This window comes from Betta splendens, chromosome 5 (assembly GCF_900634795.4).
Source record: "Betta splendens chromosome 5, fBetSpl5.4, whole genome shotgun sequence".
In the NCBI taxonomy this organism is placed as follows: Eukaryota; Metazoa; Chordata; class Actinopteri; order Anabantiformes; family Osphronemidae; genus Betta; species Betta splendens.
In genome coordinates this window covers 8222128-8243235 of record NC_040885.2, presented here as the reverse complement: position 1 = coordinate 8243235, position 21108 = coordinate 8222128, and the positions used below count along the sequence as shown (strand labels likewise).

Below are 21108 nucleotides of genomic sequence, written 5' to 3'. Positions count from 1 at the left end.
CTTAGGCCGAGACAGTGGAAACAGAAACAAGTTAAAATGGTAATTATTTATTTAAAATAGTTTCACAGAAACAGTTGGCGCCACAGTACAGACAACGCTTTCTCAATAAGTAGATAGGACAAACCAGGATCAGAATAATAGCTGTATCACAATGAGCAATGTTAACACTAATTACACTGAAGACATTGACTAAAATTAGTTTCTAAAAGGTGTCTTCAGTTTCTCTACAAGACATGAAGGTCTTGAGAAATGGCAAGTGACTTTAGGTCATCGAACGTCTGGAAAAGAACGTGACCTCAGCGAATACAAACCAGTAACCCAGCATTTGTAAATACCAGAAGACAAGAGTGCAGATGAGCTTAACCACTAAACTCTAGGAAAGTCTTGTGTTCTTTACAAGCGAAAACATTGTGTGTTAATCGTTCTCTGGTCTATTCATTGATTCTGCATTGTAAAACCCAGATTCTGCGCTAATATCCACATTTCTGGATATCTCTACAGTATGGCTTTTATATAATCACAAATAATATGTAGCCTACACAGACAGGCTCCACAGCAGATGGCACATGAGTAACAAAGCTTAAAATCCTTCTTCCAAATTGCAGCAAGTGCATCAAAAAGTGCCCTTTTTCATTAAACCTTCTGCATATGGAAGGAACTGAATACTGCAGGTTTAGTGAGGAAGAAAAGCAGGGATCTGAACAAATAGCAACCCAACTCTGCAAATCTTACAACAGGACCAGAAACTGGAGTTTAGTTGAGACAACTCATAACAGCACATGCATTGCCAACAACCTCACACAATGGTGCTCATTCAGCCAAATTCATACTCACATGCATAATTCCAACTGTACTCTTCTCTCTAACACCACAGGACGGCCATAGGAGTTCCCTTCCATAAATACATTTGTCTGGCGCCTTGTCTTAAGCAAGAAGTCATTGAAAACTTAGGAACATTTACATAAAGGTATTTATGAACAATACACCTGTCAGTGTCATGAAATGCAGCAAAATAGAGGAAACAGAAAACACCTTCACTGCAAACTGTCCGGTCATTTTAAAATTGCCACTTGGCTGTTTCCTTTACTGTTGAATAACAAGTTCTTTGTTGTAAAGAAAAAAAAACATTCTGGTTAAATAAGAACATTGTTCAAATCGTTTGGCCAAGTAACATCTTGATTCAGAGCAGCCATGGCTGGAAGACAGCATGTAGTAAAAGGGACAGATACAAGAGCTTAATTCAGTTGCAGGGGCTTAAAGCCTCAATTATATTCTTTAACAATGTCTTAAATAACAAAACAGAACAACAAACAGATGAAGCAGATGCTGACTCTAGTCTCTTATCTTACATCTTTGTTCTACTGGATTATACCTCAGCTTAATACTATAGCACCATCTGAAGCAATTACACAAGGCTTAACTTGTTTTCTTGTTTTAAACGGTTAATTATGTAACATTAATGGAGGCATCTTAGACAAAACAAATCCAGTTTAATTAGAAAGACACAGCTGTCCCTGTGACAGAAAGGTGAGGTGAACAAAAAAACAAGTGCAAACCATCTCTCCCATGAATCCCAGCATGCACCAGTAGTGGGTGGCAGTTGTAAGGGGGGTTCTCTTTATATGGCAGTTCAAATGTTTCCAGTGTTCATGAGACACCAAGTCCCAACAGTAGTGGTTTGCTGCTATGCTAATGTCAACTACAGACAGACATCCATTTAGTGATTGCCTTACGCAAGAGTCTGTAGGGAAGCAGAAACAAACCTTAATAACTCTAAAATAGGTCTCAGATTGTTTTCAAATGGCATAAGGGCTTGGGATAGGTCCACCAAAGTTCATAAAAAAATGCAGATTTATGGCTGACCACAGAGGACAGGGGGTGCAAGACCTGATTTTGAGGAAGGGGGTCAGTCCAGCAGGTGGAGAGAAAGCAGACGGGGACGGGTCAGAGTTCAGAATTTGACCTGGGGTCAGTCCAGCAGATGCTTGCGTGAGCCTGTGCGCGAGCGGTGGGAGCGGCGGGTGTCTGGAGTTCCGTGTGACTCTCTGCAGCTCTGGCACACATATGTCTCTGGCACGTGACTCTTGCGGATCTTGGCACACGACAGGTGAATCCAGGTGTTACACTTGTTGCACTCAATCATGGCCCGGCCTGCGAAGGGCTTCATGCAGAAACACGTCACCAAGTCCCATGAATCGTCATCTGAGGAGACATGCAAGAGAATACACAGAGGTAAGTTTGGTCAACATTGCTAAACTTGTAATGCTGCAGTATTTGCACCAATACAAGCAGTCACCTGAGTCTACCATGATGTCCTCGTCCTCTCCTGAGCCATCTTCATCTCGGAACACCACTTGCTTTCCCTGACGGAACACTGTTCTGCTTCCTGCAAAGCCCTCCACTTTCTGTACTTTAACCACCCCCTCTTCTAGGTCTCGACCATCCCAGTATCGTCGCTCCTCCTTGGGCTCCTCCTTGCAGGGAGGCGGGGTGGGAAGCTGCTGGGGGTGGAGGGGAATGCTGATGTCGTCTTCAGGCTCTTCTTTGATCATTCGCCCACCAAAGGAGATTGGGTAGCTCTGTAGCTCTGGGACCTCTGAGTGGACATGCGGAAGCTCACTTTCCCCACTGGCCTGATGCTCCCTCTCCTTTCGCCTCCTCTTCTTCTTCAGTTTGTCAGCTTTTCTGCGGTCATCTGGGTGCAGGCTTGTGATTGTGTGCTGCAGAAAAGAGCAAAAATGAGTAAATACAAAAGCAGTTAACAGTAAACACATCAGGTTTATGATACAACTTCTACTCACATCTTTCTTAGTGTGACTGGACAGTGTGGCTCCTGATGGTGGACGCTTCCTGCTCCTATCCTGAGGAACCTTGGGAGGACGCTGGGGGCAGGAGGTTGGGGGTCCTGGGGTCCAGGTATCACTATCAGCTGTACTGCCCGTACTATTGGGGGGGCTGGAACTACTACGCAAAGGAGAGTCCTGTGACAATAGAGAAGAAGTATGTGTCACACTACATAAAAAGCTGATGAGCCTCACAATAAAATATGTGACAGCTAAACATTCTAAACATTCACCCAACAAGATAACTACTGCAATTGTTCAAACTACTAGTCAGCTGAATGAGTGTCCCCATGTAGCTTTAGAAGAGGTTAGCAATCAGTAATGAGAATACAGGAGGAGTCATTCATTCTGAGCAGCCCTATCTGCAATATTACCTCTGCAAACGTTTGGTCTTAAATGACAATAACTTTGTGTCCTTTGCATTAGCACGGAGCGTTTACTGCTTATCGTCAATAAATGACAGTTTAACAACACTAGAGAAAATCAGAGGCATGTGGGGCAGATAAAAAAAAACACAGCCTACAGTGTAAGAGGGAAGCAAAAGTACAATGCAGGGAGAGAGGCACAGCTACAGGAAGTTTAGTCAAATTCACAAATCCCCTACTACTAAACGGAAAAGAAAAGTACGTTCGTTCAACAATGTTTTCTTTGGTGGAAAAGCAAAGCAATAAATCTTGCTGCTAACGAGGGCGTGCCAACTTTCCCTCCCACCTAGAGGCTCTTATCAGTTGAAGTGTTTTGGGTAAAAGTGTTGCATGTTTCACTAAAACAGTTTTTGTTTTTTTTAAGTTACGTTACTTTTTAAGAATATATGTTATAGACAGTAACATAACTGAAGTTAGGAAGCAGAAGGCATGTTAAAACTACCGTGAAACTCAGCAAGAATAGCAAGATGATTTGAGATCTACGCTCCTTAGCTGACAAATCTGTACCCCAAATACAATGGTAATAGTAGAGGAAAAGGAAAAAGCGATGCTAATCACAACAGAACTTTTTTTACTGAACTGGCCTATTAATATCTATATCAAATACCTGCTTAGTTTTACGCCCATCTGGGACAGCAATGATTAGAATTGAGTCCGTTCATCGTGTTCATTTATTTTGAGCAGAGATCTGGGCTCGACTTAAAGTAATGTAATCAATAATTGTATACAGTCGGGATGGTTCTACCTTTACCTGGAGCCTGCTTACGCTAAAAAGACATAACGCTGCTGTTAGAAACTGGGCGGTGATGCTTTGTGGCACAGGTGAGCGCGCGCACTGTGGCCACCACATGCACTCACCTCCTGGGGGTATGGTATGTACCCAGCGTAGGCCAAGACGAAAGTGCAAAACTTGTTAAAATCCTCCACGGTCCTTCTCCTCCGGTACGGCGGACTGAAGTCCTGCAACACAGCCACGGCACCGAAACATTAGCTTCATCAAGCCGACACATCCCGACATGGCGTTGACACGATCGCCTCACAAACTGCCACTCGGTGTTGGCTCGGTGTGACGCGATAAAACTGAATGAAACCTAAAGACAACCCGCCGACAAACACTGGCCAAAGTGTTATTAATAGCGTAAGGACATTTCCCCCTTCGCTGCCGCCGTGAATCCTCCGACCAACCCCCACCGATTAACCTAACTAACAACGACGGCTAGCGCTAGCTAGCAGTGGCATTAGCTTTAGCTTGACAGCGAATTAAGTGACTGATGCTAAATGGCTAGCAGATGGCTAGTGTCAGCGGAGTTGTCAGCAAAACTAAGAAGTCGTATTTTAGTCGGAGTTGAAAACTTCGTCAAATGGTCACAAAATGTCACATAAGCATCGGTGGTATCCAACTGACAGATGGCACCGTTCTAACGTTTAAATGGTCGACCGTAACGTTAGCATGCTTTGCAAGGGTGATGGAATGTATTCTTTTCGGTGAAACGTTGAGCTAACGCTAGCTTTAACGGCAGCAATATTACAAAGTTCCACGTGAAGCAACGACAATGACTCACTCTGACAAATAATGTCAAGATTTTGTAGCGATGGTTTACTGCTGAATGTGAGCGTGTCTTGATGGATAACGCGTGCGTTGTTAACGTGTCAAATTAGTAGCTAACGTGTCAACATTAGTACAGCAAGCTAACGCTAACCGACCAGCAGCTGCTGGACCGTGAGGTGACAACCTCGGGCAAGTTTGCTAACATAACCCTTGACTCCAAACTACTCGCTGCAAAACCGTCAAAGCCACACATATAACACTTACCTCAGATTGAAATGCATGGGATGTCGATGGGTTTATGTCACCCATCCTTACGTAGTACTCGTCTACCTGGCGTTTTGTCGAGAACCTGACAGGCGAGGGCAACTGTCTGCACGATGTCACCGTAAACACGGAGGGGATCTCGCCTTTGCTTGGCAGATAACCCAGTTAACGGTATAGCTAACGTTACCGAGGCTAAAACTCGAAGCAACAGTGTTCACTCAGTTTGCCATCAGCGCCAACGATAACATTAGTTGGACTATCGGCGTGAACAACCACCGAGCTAATCGGCTAAAAGTTGTAAAACGTGCCTCCCGTGAACGGCGAAGGTTGAGAAACGTCCCTACTGTATTTTCACCGAATTGTCCGATAATGTCTTCGTTAGAACCAGTTTACTGACTGCTGCTGTGGGGGAGCGGTTCTCGTCGGCTGTCATCAGGTACCGTCCCTCTTCTTCTTCTACCTCTAATGAGCGACAACGTGCAGCAACGCCCCCTGTCATTTCTAACTACTATCATATATTATAATATTTCTTTTATTGAAACTTTATCTTTGAATGAAAAAACGTGAAGTTATTTGTGTTAAAAATACAAGTGGGGGAGAGGTGTACGCGTGACTGATATGACAGCAAGCGCCACCAAGACAGAAATAAAGAGAGACATTAAGAGTAGTATAATGGAAAGCTACGCAGAGAGTGTTGTGCCTCACTACCCAGTCCAGTAGATGGCGGTAATACGCAAGTGCTATTGAAATCCAAAGAAGAAGAGACAGAACGGAAGCGCCTTACGTTCACGTGCACGCTCTACTAGGAATTGTTTTAAGGCTTGCGCGCGCTGTTCCCAGTAGTTCGAGAAGCTAGTGATATTTCGATAAAGCAAAAACTAGCGAAAATGTCGAGCACCAGACTCGGAGCGTTTCGGAGTTTTTTAACGGAGAAATTCATGAACTTGGCTGTGGAGTTATTTGAAGAAGTGGAAACTATTGTGGAGACGTACTACGAGGAAAACAAGCGTCAGAGGACCATACTACAGATGGCTCTGAATCCACAGATACAGTTATCAAAGATAGGTTTGTCACTTCAACAACAAGCTTACTAACGATGTACAACCTTAAATAACTTGTTAAATAAGATATATGTGCGCGCCAAACATAAGCGATTAGGGGCAAACATTTTAAGAAATATGACTTCTAACTTGCAGTTGTTAAGGTAAGATAAGAAAATCTTTAATAGTTCCACAGTGGGGAAATTACCTCACACAATAGTACAGATTAGAGAGAATACAGCGACAGAACAGTTCGTGTTGGAACAGTACAATGCAGTACAGTACAGGTAGCGTATGAGGTCTATGGGAAGCTTATTGCACAATAATGAAAAGGTCTTGTACCGGTTTGCACAGATGTTGCACAGCAAACTTGTTGCACATTGTGTGAATATGGAATAGATATGTAATAGTGCACAGAGTTTGCACAAATATTGTGCAGAGCAGATTACTAGGCAACCACTGAAGCAGTGGGTGAGTGAATGTAGTGGGACATGGTTATCAGTTCTGGTTATACAGTCTGATAGCAGCTGGTAGGAAAGGTCTGCTATATCTCTCCTTCACACAGCGAGGGTGGATCAGTCTGCCACTGAAGCTGCTCCAGACAGTGAGTCCTCCAGTGGGTGAGAGTCCTGGTCCAGGATGGATGTAAGTTTAGCCAGGACCCTTCTCTCACCCACCTCCTGCACCATGTGCAGCCCAGGACAGAGCTAGACTTCTGGATGATCCTGTCCAGTCTCTTCCTGTCCCTCACTGTGATGCTGCTGCTCCAGCAGACCACACCGTACAGGATGGCTGATCTTCAGTGTGGCCCCCTCACTCCAAAAGACTCAGTCTCCTCAGCAGGTAGAGTCTGCTCTGACCCTTCCTGTACAGTGCATCTGTGTTATGAGTCCTGTTCAGATGCACAGCCAGGTAATTGTAAGAGTCCACTCTCTCAATGTCCCTCCCCTGGACGTGCATCTGTGGGATGACAGCAGACTGTTGTCTGGGGAAATCCACCATCATCTCCTTCGTTTTCCCTGCAATGATCAGGAGATGGGTCCACAAAGTTCTGAGTGAGTCCCCTGTACTCTGCATCGGTGATCAGTCCGATGATCGCAGAGTCATCAGAGAACTTCTGCAGAACACAGCTGTCCGTGTTGTGTCTGACACCTGGCACCGGCTGGATGGTGCTGAAAGCACTAGAGAAAAAAAAAAAACACGATCCTCACAAGTGCTGCCGGGCTTTTCCAGGTGGGAAAGAGCTCGATGTAGGAGGAAGATGACAGCGTCGTCTACTCCTATGCCGTGTCGGTAGGCGAACTGCAGCGGGTCCAGGTAGGTTCCCACCGCAGAGCGGAGGTGACCCAGGACCAGTCTCTTCAGTGTCTTCATCAGGTGTGATGTCAGAGCCACTGGTCTGAAGCTGCTGAGGTCTTTGGCGTGCGGTGTCTTGGGCACTGGTACCATGCAGGAGGTCTTCCAGAGCTGTGGTACCACCCTCAGCTTGAGGCTCAGGTTGAAGACATGCTCCATAACTCCACACAGTTTACCTGCACAGGACTTTAGGAGTCTGGAGTTGATGCCATCTGGTCCGGCTGCTTTCCTGGCTTTGATCTTCTTAAGCTCTTTATTCACCTGGGTGTTGGAAAAGGATAGGGGTTAAAGGAGTGTCTCAAGGTGGTGTGTAGTGGAGGAGTGTTTCTGGGATGAGTCGATGGTCTGCAGGGCTGACGGTAAAAGCCTTTGTGTAAAGTTGTGAAGGACTGTGGGGGATGGTCCAGCGGTGTGAGGTGACAAAAGCTTTGAAGGCTCCTCTGTCTGTCTGTGTGTGTGTGTGTGTGTGGGGGGGGGGTAGGTCAAACCTATTGAAATGTCAGCTCTAGACCCAGCTCAGGTATTAACTCTGAATTAGTGAATTAGCCCATCTTTTAACAATCCAAGGCGAGGTCTTTGTTCCTGGGATCTTGTGCAAATCGGCCTTGGCAATTCAATACGAACACACAAAAACTGACAAATTGTCATATATAATTAAGTGTACATTTGTATCTTCCTCTGTTTACTGAAAACCAACGTTCTCATTTTGGCATTGGTCAGTTTTGTTTTCTGACCTTATTTGACCAGCATTTTTGGTTACTAACTTTTTTTTTTTAATTCAAAGTGATTCAATATCGATGTCTAATCTATAGCTGCTGAATATTAGTGCTTTTCTTTTTCCTTCTGGCAGATATTGGTCAACACACTGGAGCCACACCTAATGTCAAAAAGCAGCCACCACAGCTGAACACATTGGTGCAACCAACAAGAGCAGAACCACTTCCAAAAAAACATAAAGAGGAACAAATTGAAAGTGACAAAAACTCCAAAGCCGATGACTTGTTGACAACTTGTGTGCAAAGTGACCCAGGAGAAGAAGAGAACATAAATATGCCCTACATCGTTAACTCCTTCCACATTCCAGCGGAGGACCCCAAACCTGATTTTACAGCCAGTCATTCAGGTGATGAAGAAGTAATTTATGGACACAAGGACATCTTAACAGACTGCAATGTAAAAAATGTAGATGTTGTTGTAGAAAGTTTATCTCTGTGTCAGAGTGAAGGGGGAACAACTGAATGTGGTGAACCTCAAAACAGTCTTATTTCGGAAAAGACCAAGGTAAACGACAAAATGCTGTTTTCTTATTAATTCAACTTTAAATAAAAGTGCCAACAGTGGTTACTGTGAACCTCAAGTGTGAAATGCTTTCACCTATATCTGGTTTAACAGTCGAAGCATCTTTCTACCAAACGGACACCAACAAAACCCTGCCTGCAGGAAACCAAACTTGAATTACCAAGGTAAGACTATAATAATGATTACAGTTTTTAATAATGAGCTGCCAGTGCCTCTGTCTTTTAATACTGTACTCAGAGTTAAAATTGGAGAGTTAAAGATTTCAGAGTAGGAGAAAAGATTAAGTGTTGGTTTTATTTCACAGTGGTGTTGGTGAATCTCCTCAGACGTTTAATGATGCTCGGGTCACACTGCGCCCAATTGTTCAGTTAAAAAGTCTGTGCCATCGTTCTCCACATGGGCATTGTAATGGTAGGTTTGTCATTTTAACAACAACCTTACTAACAAAGTACAATGTTAAATTAACTGTTAAATTTCAACAACACAAATGTATGTGTAAACATAGGTAAAGTGAGCCTTTGACTCTACCGGATGCCAGCTCTTAGCTCTTTGCTGCGGTTGCTGGTTCCTTACGGGCAGCCTCGCCTTCCTCCAAACCGCGTTACTTGTTGGAGCTGTACTCTGGCTCATACAACTGACCACGAATATCAGACTGTGCTGTAGAACTCACTGTCTTCTAAACAATCTACAGTGGTACATTCAGCCATTGAATATTAGTGCTGTACGCATATGCAAGAAAAAACAATGGCGGACTGAGAAGTTGCGCTCCAGCAGGCTGGCCCCGCCCTCTTTCAGCATGGTCCCGCCCCCTCTGAGTCTGACCATTGCTGGGGCAGGTACGGAGGAGCGGCGTATTCTTATAGATTGTGTCCTGGCTTTTGTACCTGGGACCTTGTGCAAATTGGCCTTGGCAATTCAATATGTACACACACAACCTGTTAAATGGTCATTATGTAATAAGGGGTAATAAGTGTATATTTGAATCTTCCCCCGTTTACTGGAAACCAACATTCTCATCTAGTCATTGGTCAGTTTTGTTTTCTGACCTTATTTGACCAGCATCTTTGGTTACTAACTTTTTTTTTTAATTCAAAGTGATTCAAGATTGATGTCTAATCTATAGCTGCTGAATATTAGTGCTTTTCTTTTTCCTTCTGGCAGATATTGGTCAACACACTGGAGCCACACCTAATGTCAAAAAGCAGCCACCACAGCTGAAAACATTGGTGCAACCAACGAGAGCAGAACCGCTTCCAAAAAAACATAAGGAGGAACAAATTGAAAGTGACAAAAACTCCAAAGCCGATGACTTGTTGACAACTTGTGTGCAAAGTGACCCAGGAGAAGAAGAGAACATAAATATGCCCTACATCGTTAACTCCTTCCACATTCCAGCGGAGGACCCCAAACCTGATTTTACAGCCAGTCATTCAGGTGATGAAGAAGTAATTTATGGACACAAGGACATCTTAACAGACTGCAATGTAAAAAATGTAGACGTTGTTGTAGAAAGTTTATCTCTGTGTCAGAGTGAAGGGGGAACAACTGAATGTGGTGAACCTCAAAACAGTCTTATTTCGGAAAAGACCAAGGTAAACGACAAAATGCTGTTTTTCTTATTAATTCAGCTTTAAATAAAAGTGCCAACAGTGGTTACTGTGAACCTCAAGTGTGAAATGCTTTCACCTATATCTGGTTTAACAGTCGAAGCATCTTTCTACCAAACGGACACCAACAAAACCCTGCCTACAGGAAACCAAACTTGAATTACCAAGGTAAGACTATAATAATGATTACAGTTTTTAATAATGAGCTGCCAGTGCCTCTGTCTTTTAATACTGTACCCAGAGTTAAAATTGGAGAGTTGAAGATTTCAGAGTAGGAGCAAAGATTAAGTGTTGGTTTTATTTCACAGTGGTGTTGGTGAATCTCCTCAGACGTTTAATGATGCTCGGGTCACACTGCGCCCAATTGTTCACTTAAAAAGTCTGTGCCATCGTTCTCCACATGGGCATTGTAATTGTAAGTAAAAAAAATATATATCTTTCTTACAGAAACATGTTTTTTGACTTCAACAACAATTTGACTAATGCTGTTGCTAACATTAGTTTGTCATTTCTGTTCTTGTGAGCAGCAGCAGCAGCAAACTGCCTAAAAGTGTTAAATGTTACTTTACATTCTGGAACTTTGTTGCATTTCCCAGCTAGAAGGCTCATTCAGGTCAAGTACAAGCAACGGCAAAGGTATGTGACGCTGGATGATACTGGAGAAAGGTTGGACTTTCTGCAGTTCCATAAAAAAGGTTTGTTTTGTTTCACCCATTCAAAACAGTGTTCTTCTGGCTTCAGTGTTGCAGACTTGTTATTTTTACATTAGTGTTTGCTTAACAGGTTAAAAACTAAAGAATTTTAAAATTAGTCACGTCACTTCTTGGTGCCAATTAGTGATATATGTGCAACTCACAAAGTCATTCTTTGTACGGCAAGGATGGGCGATTACTTTTAAAGCACTTTCTGATTTATCTTCTCTCTTCCAGTCATTGAAAGGTTTTCCCTGCCACCAGAAGCAGACATTGTATACAAGGACTCAACAGGGACACAAATCAATGAAGAAATCTTCAGTGATCGTGTAAGACAAGGCTACATGCTGTTGTCTGTTTTTTTAAATAATGGTGAGTTTTATTCAAATGTAAAATTTGGTTCTGTCGGTTTTAGGCTGATCACCAAAATATATGTACTTGTTTCAATACATTCTGTTCCATTAGATCTCTCTGACACCTTGAACATTACAACGTCTGAATCAAGTCACAGCAGGTCAACTTTAACCCTGGATGAGATCCCGAACAAGCGACAAAGATTAAACGATCCATCTTTTGCAATGCTTGCAAGACAGGTCAGACCAAAGTAATTATACCAGGCTTCTAAAAAAACATTCAGGTTCAGTCTGTAGAAAGTTTTGAATGGTTTCTTATGCTTTTTTGTTAGTTGGTTGAGGGTGTGCTGAAAATTAAGTCTGGGGGTGAAGAGATACTACAGGAGTATCACGCTACAGACACTCTTACAAATGCCACAAGAAGAAAGATGGTTAACATACTGGTGGCTCACATGACTGATATCCATGGGTATTTGTCCTGCAGTTTTTTCTTTTTTGGCAGTAAATACCTCTATGCCTATTGTATATATGATATTACTAATTTGATATCTCATATCAGGCTTATTCCTTCTAAATCAACCAAAGAAATGTATGCTCTTGGGATAGTGACGCTGTTCCCCTCCCTCAAGGATCCAAATTCCATAAAAGGTTATGTAAGTGTTGCTGTTATTATTTGCTTGACACTTTCATATCATACTTAAATGTCATGGCGCTTAAGTTGTTTGTATATCATTGTCATGGTGGGGGAGAATAAGTTTCAGAGAATCCAAATTTGATTTCAGGAATACTTCTATGATGCCACAAGGAACACAGGATGCATCACCTTGCGTCTGAAAACAGTCAACAGGAAGCGTCGTCAAAGCTCTGCTCTCCATCAAACAGTTTTGCCATCAAACAGTTCCTGCAATGTCCCAGAATGCCAGAGGGACACTAATTTAAAAGGACAACTCAATTGGGATGCTTGCATTGAGGCCATTTCTTTGCTCAAACAAACAACAGAGTCTCTGATCTTTCAAAAGATGAACGAGACATTTCAGCATCGACGGAAGCTTGTTGGTGAATCAGACAGAACTGCTGATATCTTCTCCATCTTCCCAAGATTCCTAAATGTAAAAGGATTGGTAAGTTTGAAATAATATATCCTAGTGGCTTAAAAATGATGATAGTCCATAGTCTGATCGCTTCTTTCTTAAAGGTGGATCAAGATTTCACTCTCCTATTTGGTGATGAGACATCCTCCATGTTCCTTGAGAAATGGGACATGTTCTTCAGGCCTAATGTCATAAAGCAGGCTAAGACACTCACTTCCACACCAGAGTTGAGGCAATTGCTACTAATAGCAGAAGGCCCCCCTGGAAGTGATCTTGTTGGTACTAGAAGTGAGTTGTATTTGAGACACTTGTTTTAAAACTTGCTTTAATCAGAGTTCAAGTTGCTTATTTTGATAAAAAATGAAAACAAATGATGTTTTTTATAATTTATTTGTCCTGGATATGGCCACAAATTGTTAGATTTAGACTTGAAATGTAAAACTAATTAGAATGATCGCTTCATTAATTCCTGTATCTTTTCACCCGCAGCCAGCGACCAACAAATGTCCTCCCTTTTGTTATTGTTGCATCTTCTTCCTCCACCACCAGGAAAGTCACAAATAAGTGCATGCGATGCAGCTCAAAGACTTGTCGTCTTTCACAAGGTAATGGCAACACAATCGTTTGTGTCAATTTCTTAGCTGTATATCTGTGCGTTACTTACACATATGCTTAAATTCAGTATCTGTAAATTTGAATATTGTGAAAAGGTTCAGTATTGAAGACCACACTCTAATCAGTCACTTTACCCAAAACACCTGCAAAGGCCTATTAAATTCAGTCTAGTTCTAAAGGTCACACAATCATAGGAAAGACTGCTGACTTGACAGTTGTCAAAAACGTCCTTACCTTCATGCTTCCTGCTCCTGAACAACTTGAAGGAGATGCAGATTTCCTTTTCCAACAGGACGTGACACCTGGTATTCCTGTTCTTACTTGCCTGACCTTAACCCTATAAAAAATCTATGGGGTATTGTGAAGAGGAAGATGCGATATGACTCAACAATGCAGAAGAGCTGAAGGCCACTATCAGAGCAACCTGGGCTCTCATAACACCTGAGCAGTGCCACAGACTGCAACCTTTTGATGATGTTCTAATTATATGACCATCACCTGCATATAGATGCGATTAAAACCAAGTCTGGGGATCACAAATAGCCCAATATCAGTAGTTGGTTAATGCATGCTTAATAAATTATGTGTAATGCTCATTGTCTGTATTTCACCCCTAGAAAATTCAGGATTTCAAGGAGAAGGTCAACAGCCAGACACGTCAGTATCCGTACCTGGTTGCTGTTGGATTTGTTAGGAGTAAGATCGACAGCTTCTACATTGCCGTGGACAAGCATCTCATCCCTTGTCAGACCAACGAATTCCTTGTAGCATTCGATGAACTGTTCAAGGCTCACTTTGTGTTTAATTTGCCTTACGATGCTGCACTTGTGAACTTTTACACCTTCCTACAGACAACAGTGTACAAAATTGACTGCCCAGAGGCAGCCAGACACCAGACAGAAGCTTTAACATAAGCATTCTACTGCTTAGACACGCTAATCTGTTTTGTCAGAAAAGACATCCCACCAGTCAGCAGTTTATTTCGCATTTAAGAGTTCAACATGGTGACTACCCTTGACCTAACTGCAAATTAATATGTTCTCAGCACGGTTGTAGTCTTGCTCGCAACATTCTTATTGGTCACACTTCAGTTGGATGTTCCTCCACTGAATTAGTTGCAACATCATTAACATGCCCTTATTCTGGAAGATCAGAATAATCCCCGGGATCTGTCCACTTTTTCCACTGCTTCCTCTAAGAATGGTGTCACTGTTTTTTTTAAGATCTAACCACCAAAGACTCGTTTGCACCCATTGAACACTTTAGCCTGATGTCTTTTAATGCTTCAAATAATAACCATAGTATTTTCACCTTCTCTCTTGGCATGATGGGTCATTTGAAGCGTTTGGTTGTTGACCACATTATTTAGGTGTAAAGAAAATGTGTGGAGTATGAGGTTTGAATGTTTGAATGGCCATGTGGTTTAAAGATTATTTTTGAAAGGTTTTTGTAAACCTAAAGACATTTGCAAATAATCATCAGATGTTCATTGCACATCGCTACATACATAATGAGAACAGGCCAATAAAAGAGGTGCTTTGTTATGACCTTTAACAGCAGGTGAATGTATTACCTAAATGATGGTTGGTCGATGTGTATTTATAATAATAATATTACTAATAATATTATTATTTACCTAAGTTGCCCTTTTTTATGTAAACTTTGCTGGCTTGAATGTGAGCATGACTGTGAAGTCACTCAAAAAAAACAGTTTCTTTTCACAACCACACGTCAACGTTCGCAGTATTTCTGTAGTTGTGAAGATCGACTTGTTTCAGTTTTAACAGCTGTAGAACCTTTGCTGTAGAGGTACTGCGTGTTTTCCCACGTCCGGCCTGTGGGGGCGCTGTTGTCACCGTCCATGTGGGGCAGGAGCGGACCTCCGCGTAGTATCAGGTTTTTCACTTTTTTTTCGCAACTGCACATGAACAAGAAGACGCCCCCAGTTAGAAATGCTTCGTCATGTTTTACTCTTCAACAATCATTAGTCAGCAGCGCCCTCGGGAGTGACCGGATGCTGTTGTTTTGAAATGCTCAGATCGCCTCACACACAAACACGCGCTGTAGTCGAGCCGGAGTCTCCACGCCGCTCCACGCCGCCTGCGTTGCTGCTGCTGCTGCTGTGATCATGGCCGTAAATAAAACGCACGTCAGCATCGGCTACGCGTCGCTCGGGGTGCTCTTTGGCTTCTCGGCTTTCCTCGCGTGGACCGTCGTGTTCGGGCAGCCGTGGACCGCGGCCATGGGGGGACTGTCAGGTGAGCGGCGCGGCGCGTCTGCAGCTCCAGCCTTCACATCACGCTCCTCATCCACGAGAAACGAGTCCGTGGTGAAGCACAGATCACGGGTCAAATGCTGTTTTAACCGGATTATATTTTTATAATTGAAGAGCTCTTTGAACAGTATCTTTTTTTTACTTTTAAGACAATTGAAAAGGAAACAAACTGTGGAAAACATAAAAAATTAGACAAAGGCTAATAACTAGACGTAGTGTAATATGGTGACATGTTAAGTGAAACATATGTAAAGAATAGTGTCAGTGTTTTGTATATTTTATCCCAAATATAAATGATGAGTATTTATATTCTTGAACTTTTCCAGCTCTTTCGGATGTTTTAGTTTACAAGTTGTTTTTATTATTGCGCTCGTTCTTTTTAATAGGAGGCACTAACTGCCTGCATGGCATAAAAAAACACAGCTGCAGGGAGATGGTTGCTAATGAAGCAGAGTCGTGTGAAATGTGCTAAAAAACACCAGATCAGGTGTTTAAAATGTTTGATGTGGAGTTTTAAAACATCTCATTGGATTCAGATTTACAGTATTTCTAAATGTTTAAAACACATGGTTAAGTTGACCTAGTGCACAGTCATGTAGTTGTGTTGGCCGAATCAATGGTTGTGAACTTTGAGCCGTGGCCACTTGTATCAGGCCTGTATCTACAATAGGACATCGGCAATCATCCGCTCACAGGAAGTCCAACAATCAGTTTAGTGGTGAGTTTTATTGCCATCGCTTCCCAACGATCGCACTGATTGCTCTCTGGTGATTTTTACAGTTTCCTCAAGTAACAAATGTTCATATGAGCGCGCGGGCTGACACCTGAGGTCACAATCTGCTGATGGGGAGAGGGCGCCCAGTGGCTGGAAAGGTCCAAGCTCCACTAACAACATGAACTGGGCCAGTTTAATAAAAAAAAAAAAGACCTCATCCATCCTTAAATTCCGGCTGCGTTGCTGCTGCGCATCGTTCGACTTCAGGCTTTGCTGTTATGAAGTCACAGAACCTCGTTCTCCTGTTTGATCCCCGTGTTGCTCCCCGCCAGGCGTGCTGGCGCTCTGGGCCCTGATCACGCACGTCATGTACCTGAAGGTCTACTGGACGACGTGGCTGAAGGGCCTGAAGTTCTTCTTCTTCGTTGGTGTTTTCTTCTCCCTGGTGGCAGTCGTCGCCTTCGTCGCCTTCCTTTCTATCGCCGTCAGCAGCAAAGAGTGTAAGTGTGACATCATCGTCCGTGGACAGCTGGAAAAATGAGCCTCACATCTTTCCCACTAGTGACTGCGCTGTCCTGTATTAGTCTTAGAGGCGCTAACGTGTGCGTCTCCTCCTCCCGCAGCCCTGACTGACCCTCGGAGCCACTACCTGTCCTGTGTGTGGAGCTTCATGTCCCTGAAGTGGTCCTTCGTTCTGGCTTTTAGTGCCCAGCGCTACCGCAGAGAGTTGACAGACGTCAGTATCCTCAGTGACGTCTGAGGGCGCTCAAACGTCCCACATGCGCTTTACGGACTCTTCAATGCACTCACTGATCTACAGGAGTCAGGTTTTTACAAGATCTACATCAGCGTCTCCCACAACCTCCGGTGTTTATTCATGTGCAAAATTAGTTGATGATTCGGCCACTTTATGGACATACCCCATGTTTATTATGGTCCTGATTTTATTCTCGTGCACTTTCACTTCCTCGGCGTCATGCCCAGTCACAAAAAAGCCAGTGTGCTCCACTTGAACCATGACTCAGTGAAGGACTCTTCAGGTGCACTTCCAGACAGTGGCCTCTAGAGGGCGGGCTTCTTCCAACAATTCCGTTACGCGCACACCGAACGTCTGATGAGGTACTGGAACTTTGTTGGGCTTTTCCATCACATGTCGCTCATGTGTGCGCGCATCATGATGAGTCCACCGCTTTAATGCTGACGCCCGTTCATGCACTGCAGACCCGTGTGTCACTCCTGCAGCTGCACCAAGAATGATGTAAAGAGCCAATTCTCATTTTTTGTATCAGTGTGGGGAAAAAATTGAGACAGAGGCCTGTTTATCCTGCAATATATCAGACAACAGGTTGTGTAAGTTCATCAAATGGATTCGTGACATGTTTTAATTGTTTCATGATGAGAATATTTTCGCTGTGTTTCCCATCACATAACTTTGAGAGAGTGTTTGTAAAGGAGTGAAAATCTGAGAATCACGTTAATAGAATATGCTTTTTGAAATCTTCTCTGTGCTGCTGTCTTTTTGCAATGCAATTTAAAATAGTCACGCCATTGGCTAATATCTGATCCGCTTTCATTTAAAGGAACGCGTCAGCATCTTTTACACTTTCTGTTCCTTTAAATACTTTCTAATTTCAATGGGGACACATCAGCATAAAAACAAACTGCATTTTTTTCATTGTCTTGTGACTTTCAAGTGCAGTAAATTCCTTGAGCGTCAGAAAGGCAGCTTGTTCCGCCTCCCTCTCCCTGCTAAGCTCAGATCAGGAGGGTCAGTGTTGGGCATTAGTGTGGGATTTGCGCCATGAGAGGAATCAGCCACTTTTCCCACCCACTCGAACCACACTGATGAAGTAAAAAAAAAAAAAAAATCACACCCACGACATTGGGATCGCTGCACGAAGCACTGGGCAACAACCTGAACTTTGAAGTCAGACAACTATTCCATATTCCCCGTTTTGATATGTGGGGCCGGGGGCAGATGTTTTTTTTGCCTGACACAAGGACTTTGTAATTGATGTCAGAAATATGCGACTAAAATTTAGCCGCTCTAGGGTTTAGTGCAATAGAACTAATTAATGATTTGTTTACAGAACGATATCCTGTGCAGAAATGTTTCTCATATTGTGCAGATGTTGCCGCGACCTCGCTCATTTTTCTCTGGAAGCGCGTGCGACTTTGATCCTCCCGAGGACAGTGTCGTTACTTCACGGCCTTTTGTTGCCTTCCTGCATCCTTCCTTTGCGTTTTAAGGACATTTTTTTCCGGTGGTGCTTATATCTTAATTGCATAAGACTGGTTTGTTTGTGAGCCCTCGGAGCCACGTAGCATCAAGGTAATTGCGATGTTGTGGGCGAATCACCATGGCAACGTTTTTTATCTGGCTCTTATAAACATCGGCATTAAGAAACTGCAAAACAATCCGGCTCACTTTCCACTGAGCAAGCTGGAGGCTTTGGAACCGAAGGCGTCCTATTAAGTTTATACACCAGCCCGTAAAATGAGCATGTGTGTGTGTGTGTGCGCGCGTGTGTGTGTGTGTGTGTGTGTGTGTGTGTGGTATGTAAAGAGGAGGAGGGGTCTCGTTTTATTAAATTATGGGAGTCGTTTCTACTCAAATCAAGGAAGGAAGTTGTCTCAAGTGTTGACTGGCAGAGTCAGAGTCAGCGAACAATAGTTGATGCAAATGGCTCAAGTGTCCTGAACATCCTGCATTAAACACTCCAGAGCAACAACAGCTGAATGTGGATCCGTAGCAAACAACAAGCGCCTTGATGACATCACAGCTGGGGTATTTGTCATAATTAATGAACGAAGCAACCGGACTTTGTGAACATCCACCTGTTTCGTAGCAGGATCATGTAGTCAGGCCTGATCGTGTGAAAGTGGTTCTCGTTCTACATTACTCAGTATTTCACTTTCTACGTTAATACGGCGTTTTTTGTGTCGTTGTCGTCGGCCGTCGTCACCCTTTTTGCCGCCCGTTCAGACCGGCGAGCGGCTCCCGGCTTCGGACGCAAAAATCTGAGCGTTGGTATTAATATTCCAAAACGTGAAGTGTTTGATCTATAAAAAGCAGCACCGGGAGGAAAGAAAAGCTAAATGAAAAGCAAACATCTTGAAGTGGTGCAGAACCAGATGGCCTCGCTGACATTAAGAAGCCTCCCTGGCATTTTAAGAAGGCCGTCCCACAATGATTTCCGAGGAACTTCCGCAAAGCGTGGTACAAAGCCCACAGATATTTAAGCAATATCCATAGCAATTTACTGTTTTATTTACAAACTGAAACATATGTTTCTAGAACGCTGAACCCCCCCCCCCCCCCCCCCCCCCCCCCCCCCCCGTCTCTCCTTATTACCACGTTGATTTACTGCCGCAGCCTTTCTCCCGCATTGTTTTCCCGGCCCTTTTCCCGTTTTTCGGCATCTGTCCGTCTCCATCATCCTCAGGCCGACGCTCCTCGTCGGCCCGTCGGACCCCGGCCCGTCCACGCGCGCTGCCTCCGCATCCCCCCCGCATCCCCCCGCGCATGTGTGTGTGTACGCGATGCCGTCTGCGCCTCTGGGACCAGTGAACGCTCGCATCTGAAACATTTTAGGGAGACACATATTTGCTGTTTTAAAGCACAAAGGGATACGCCATGGCAGAGGCTGTTTGAAGTGGCTTCACAGGGGGAACCAGAACCAGAGCGCGGGATTTGGGAAAGCATAAAGAAACGTTAGCACAATGTAACTTTGGTAAGGTCATCTAATCTAATGGAAGTGGGGATTGATTCAATGTGAAGGCGCAGCACTTTGAAGCGGGCTCCGTGGATGGTTCCAATGCAGCGCTCTTCTCCACCTAGCAGACAATGCTGCTCTGTGCGTCTGACAGAGCAGGGCTGGATGCGTGATACAGCCCAATCCCAGCGATCCCACCACCTCCCAGTAAGCGCCGTCTGAAGGGCGAGGCTGGACACGGCCAGTGGCCCTGAAGTGAGGCTTCCATCACATGACGCCGGTCTTCTGTGTTCTGGTCACATGGTCGGTTCTGATCCGGTGACTCACCCGGAGCCGCGTGGAGGTTTTACACCTAACAGGTTGATTTTAAACAGCCGACTCAGCAGGGAAAATGACGTTCACGCAGGTCAGCATGTTTTTGCCTGATCTTTTTAGATAAGTCACTACATCAGCTCTGTCTCCCACGTGCAGAGATGCTGACGCCGTTATTGGACGAAAACAACACTCAAGCAAACAGCTGCTGCGGGATGGGCTTTAACTGGTACTGGGTTTTTGACCTCTGACCTTTACAAACCATTTTAGAAGTGCTTTAAGTTTCAAGTTTTTGTGGATTGGTATGTTTATTAATAACTAAACCCTTACTGACATTTATAAACTTAACTTAAAAAAGTTTAAAGTGCATTAACAAAACATCACTTTAATACATAAGTATGTTAGTTGCCACTTACGACCTTGATTATGAAGCGATGCTCTTTTCACAGTGGGAGCTCTTTAGCCTCCATGCGCCGCTTCCTCACCTGCTGCTCAGCGCCCAGCAGCCGCTCAGCTGGGAGCTGCACTGGGAGCTGCACTGGGAGCTCCACTGGGAGTTCCACTGGGAGCTGCACTGGGAGCTCCACTGGATGCTGCACTGGGAGCTCCACTGGAAGCTGCACTGGATGCTGCACTGGGAGCTGTACTGGGAGCTCCACTGGGAGCTCCACTGGGAGCTCCACTGGGACTGTTTGCAATGCGCGGCGCTCAGACCCCAGCACTTAAACACTGTAATCAGAGCCAGAGCAGGATATTGGCTAAATTGCACATGAAAGCGGGGACATTTGAAGGAAGCTTGAGCGCTAAATATTATGATAAATCACGGTCTAATGCGAGCAGATAAGCCGCAGCTAGACAAGAATAACACAGGGGGGGGGTTCCAGAGCGGGGCCACGACTGAAGACCTGAAAAACGCCATTTTACCCCAAGGTCCATTCAGCAGCTCTCCGAAGCTT

General features: G+C 44.0%; 3 protein-coding genes across 6 annotated transcripts; 2 read left to right on the top strand and 1 right to left on the bottom strand.

The window, feature by feature from the left end:
• Positions 1–31: 31 nt before the first annotated feature.
• phf13 (PHD finger protein 13) lies at positions 32–5595 on the bottom strand. 2 transcript variants are annotated; one of them, XM_029150680.1, is made up of 5 exons: positions 5479–5595; positions 4127–4228; positions 2802–2981; positions 2297–2720; positions 32–2202 (listed from the first exon to the last, which is right to left on the bottom strand). In XM_029150680.1, the coding sequence occupies exons 1-5, from the start codon at positions 5578–5580 to the stop codon at positions 1970–1972; spliced, it is 1041 nt and encodes a 346-aa protein (XP_029006513.1). In that variant the 5' UTR covers positions 5581–5595; the 3' UTR covers positions 32–1969. The 2 variants fall into 2 exon arrangements, with proteins under 2 accessions (XP_029006513.1, XP_029006514.1); XM_029150681.3 differs by having other exon boundaries at positions 5082–5556.
• A 239-nt stretch (positions 5596–5834) lies between these two features.
• Positions 5835–14759, top strand: LOC114855495 (uncharacterized). Of its 3 annotated transcripts, XM_029150674.3 has the most exons (17): positions 5837–6146; positions 8328–8758; positions 8870–8940; positions 9081–9187; positions 9938–10210; positions 10286–10368; positions 10481–10551; positions 10692–10798; positions 10980–11078; positions 11313–11447; positions 11541–11668; positions 11761–11897; positions 11988–12081; positions 12211–12549; positions 12624–12807; positions 13009–13124; positions 13752–14759. In XM_029150674.3, exons 1-17 carry the CDS (start codon positions 5969–5971, stop codon positions 14046–14048), a joined length of 2850 nt encoding a protein of 949 aa, XP_029006507.1. In that variant the 5' UTR covers positions 5837–5968; the 3' UTR covers positions 14049–14759. The 3 variants fall into 3 exon arrangements, with proteins under 3 accessions (XP_055365001.1, XP_029006507.1, XP_055365000.1); XM_055509026.1 differs by lacking the exon at positions 13752–14759 and adding an exon at positions 13427–13713 and having other exon boundaries at positions 5835–6146; positions 9938–10368; XM_055509025.1 differs by having other exon boundaries at positions 9938–10368.
• Positions 14760–14888: 129 nt separating this feature from the next.
• Positions 14889–17626, top strand: LOC114855498 (heme transporter hrg1-A-like). The gene is made up of 3 exons (XM_029150682.3): positions 14889–15392; positions 16457–16624; positions 16748–17626. Exons 1-3 carry the CDS (start codon positions 15263–15265, stop codon positions 16882–16884), a joined length of 435 nt encoding a protein of 144 aa, XP_029006515.1. The 5' UTR covers positions 14889–15262; the 3' UTR covers positions 16885–17626.
• Positions 17627–21108: the final 3482 nt, after the last annotated feature.

Excerpts from the sequence above, each read along its gene's own strand:
- LOC114855495 (XM_055509025.1), top strand. The coding sequence starts at position 5,969 with ATGTCGAGCACCAGACTCGGAGCGTTTCGGAGTTTTTTAACGGAGAAA. Across the intron at positions 10,552-10,691 it reads ACCAAACTTGAATTACCAAG|TGGTGTTGGTGAATCTCCTC; the intron begins GTAAGACTATAA and ends TTTATTTCACAG. Across the intron at positions 11,448-11,540 it reads GTCTGTTTTTTTAAATAATG|ATCTCTCTGACACCTTGAAC; the intron begins GTGAGTTTTATT and ends CTGTTCCATTAG.
- LOC114855498 (XM_029150682.3), top strand. The coding sequence starts at position 15,263 with ATGGCCGTAAATAAAACGCACGTCAGCATCGGCTACGCGTCGCTCGGG. Across the intron at positions 15,393-16,456 it reads GGCCATGGGGGGACTGTCAG|GCGTGCTGGCGCTCTGGGCC; the intron begins GTGAGCGGCGCG and ends GCTCCCCGCCAG. Across the intron at positions 16,625-16,747 it reads CGCCGTCAGCAGCAAAGAGT|CCCTGACTGACCCTCGGAGC; the intron begins GTAAGTGTGACA and ends CTCCTCCCGCAG.
- phf13 (XM_029150680.1), bottom strand. The coding sequence starts at position 5,580 with ATGACAGGGGGCGTTGCTGCACGTTGTCGCTCATTAGAGGTAGAAGAA. Across the intron at positions 4,229-5,478 it reads ACCGCTCCCCCACAGCAGCA|GACTTCAGTCCGCCGTACCG; the intron begins GTCAGTAAACTG and ends GCTGTGTTGCAG. Across the intron at positions 2,982-4,126 it reads ACATACCATACCCCCAGGAG|GACTCTCCTTTGCGTAGTAG; the intron begins GTGAGTGCATGT and ends CTATTGTCACAG.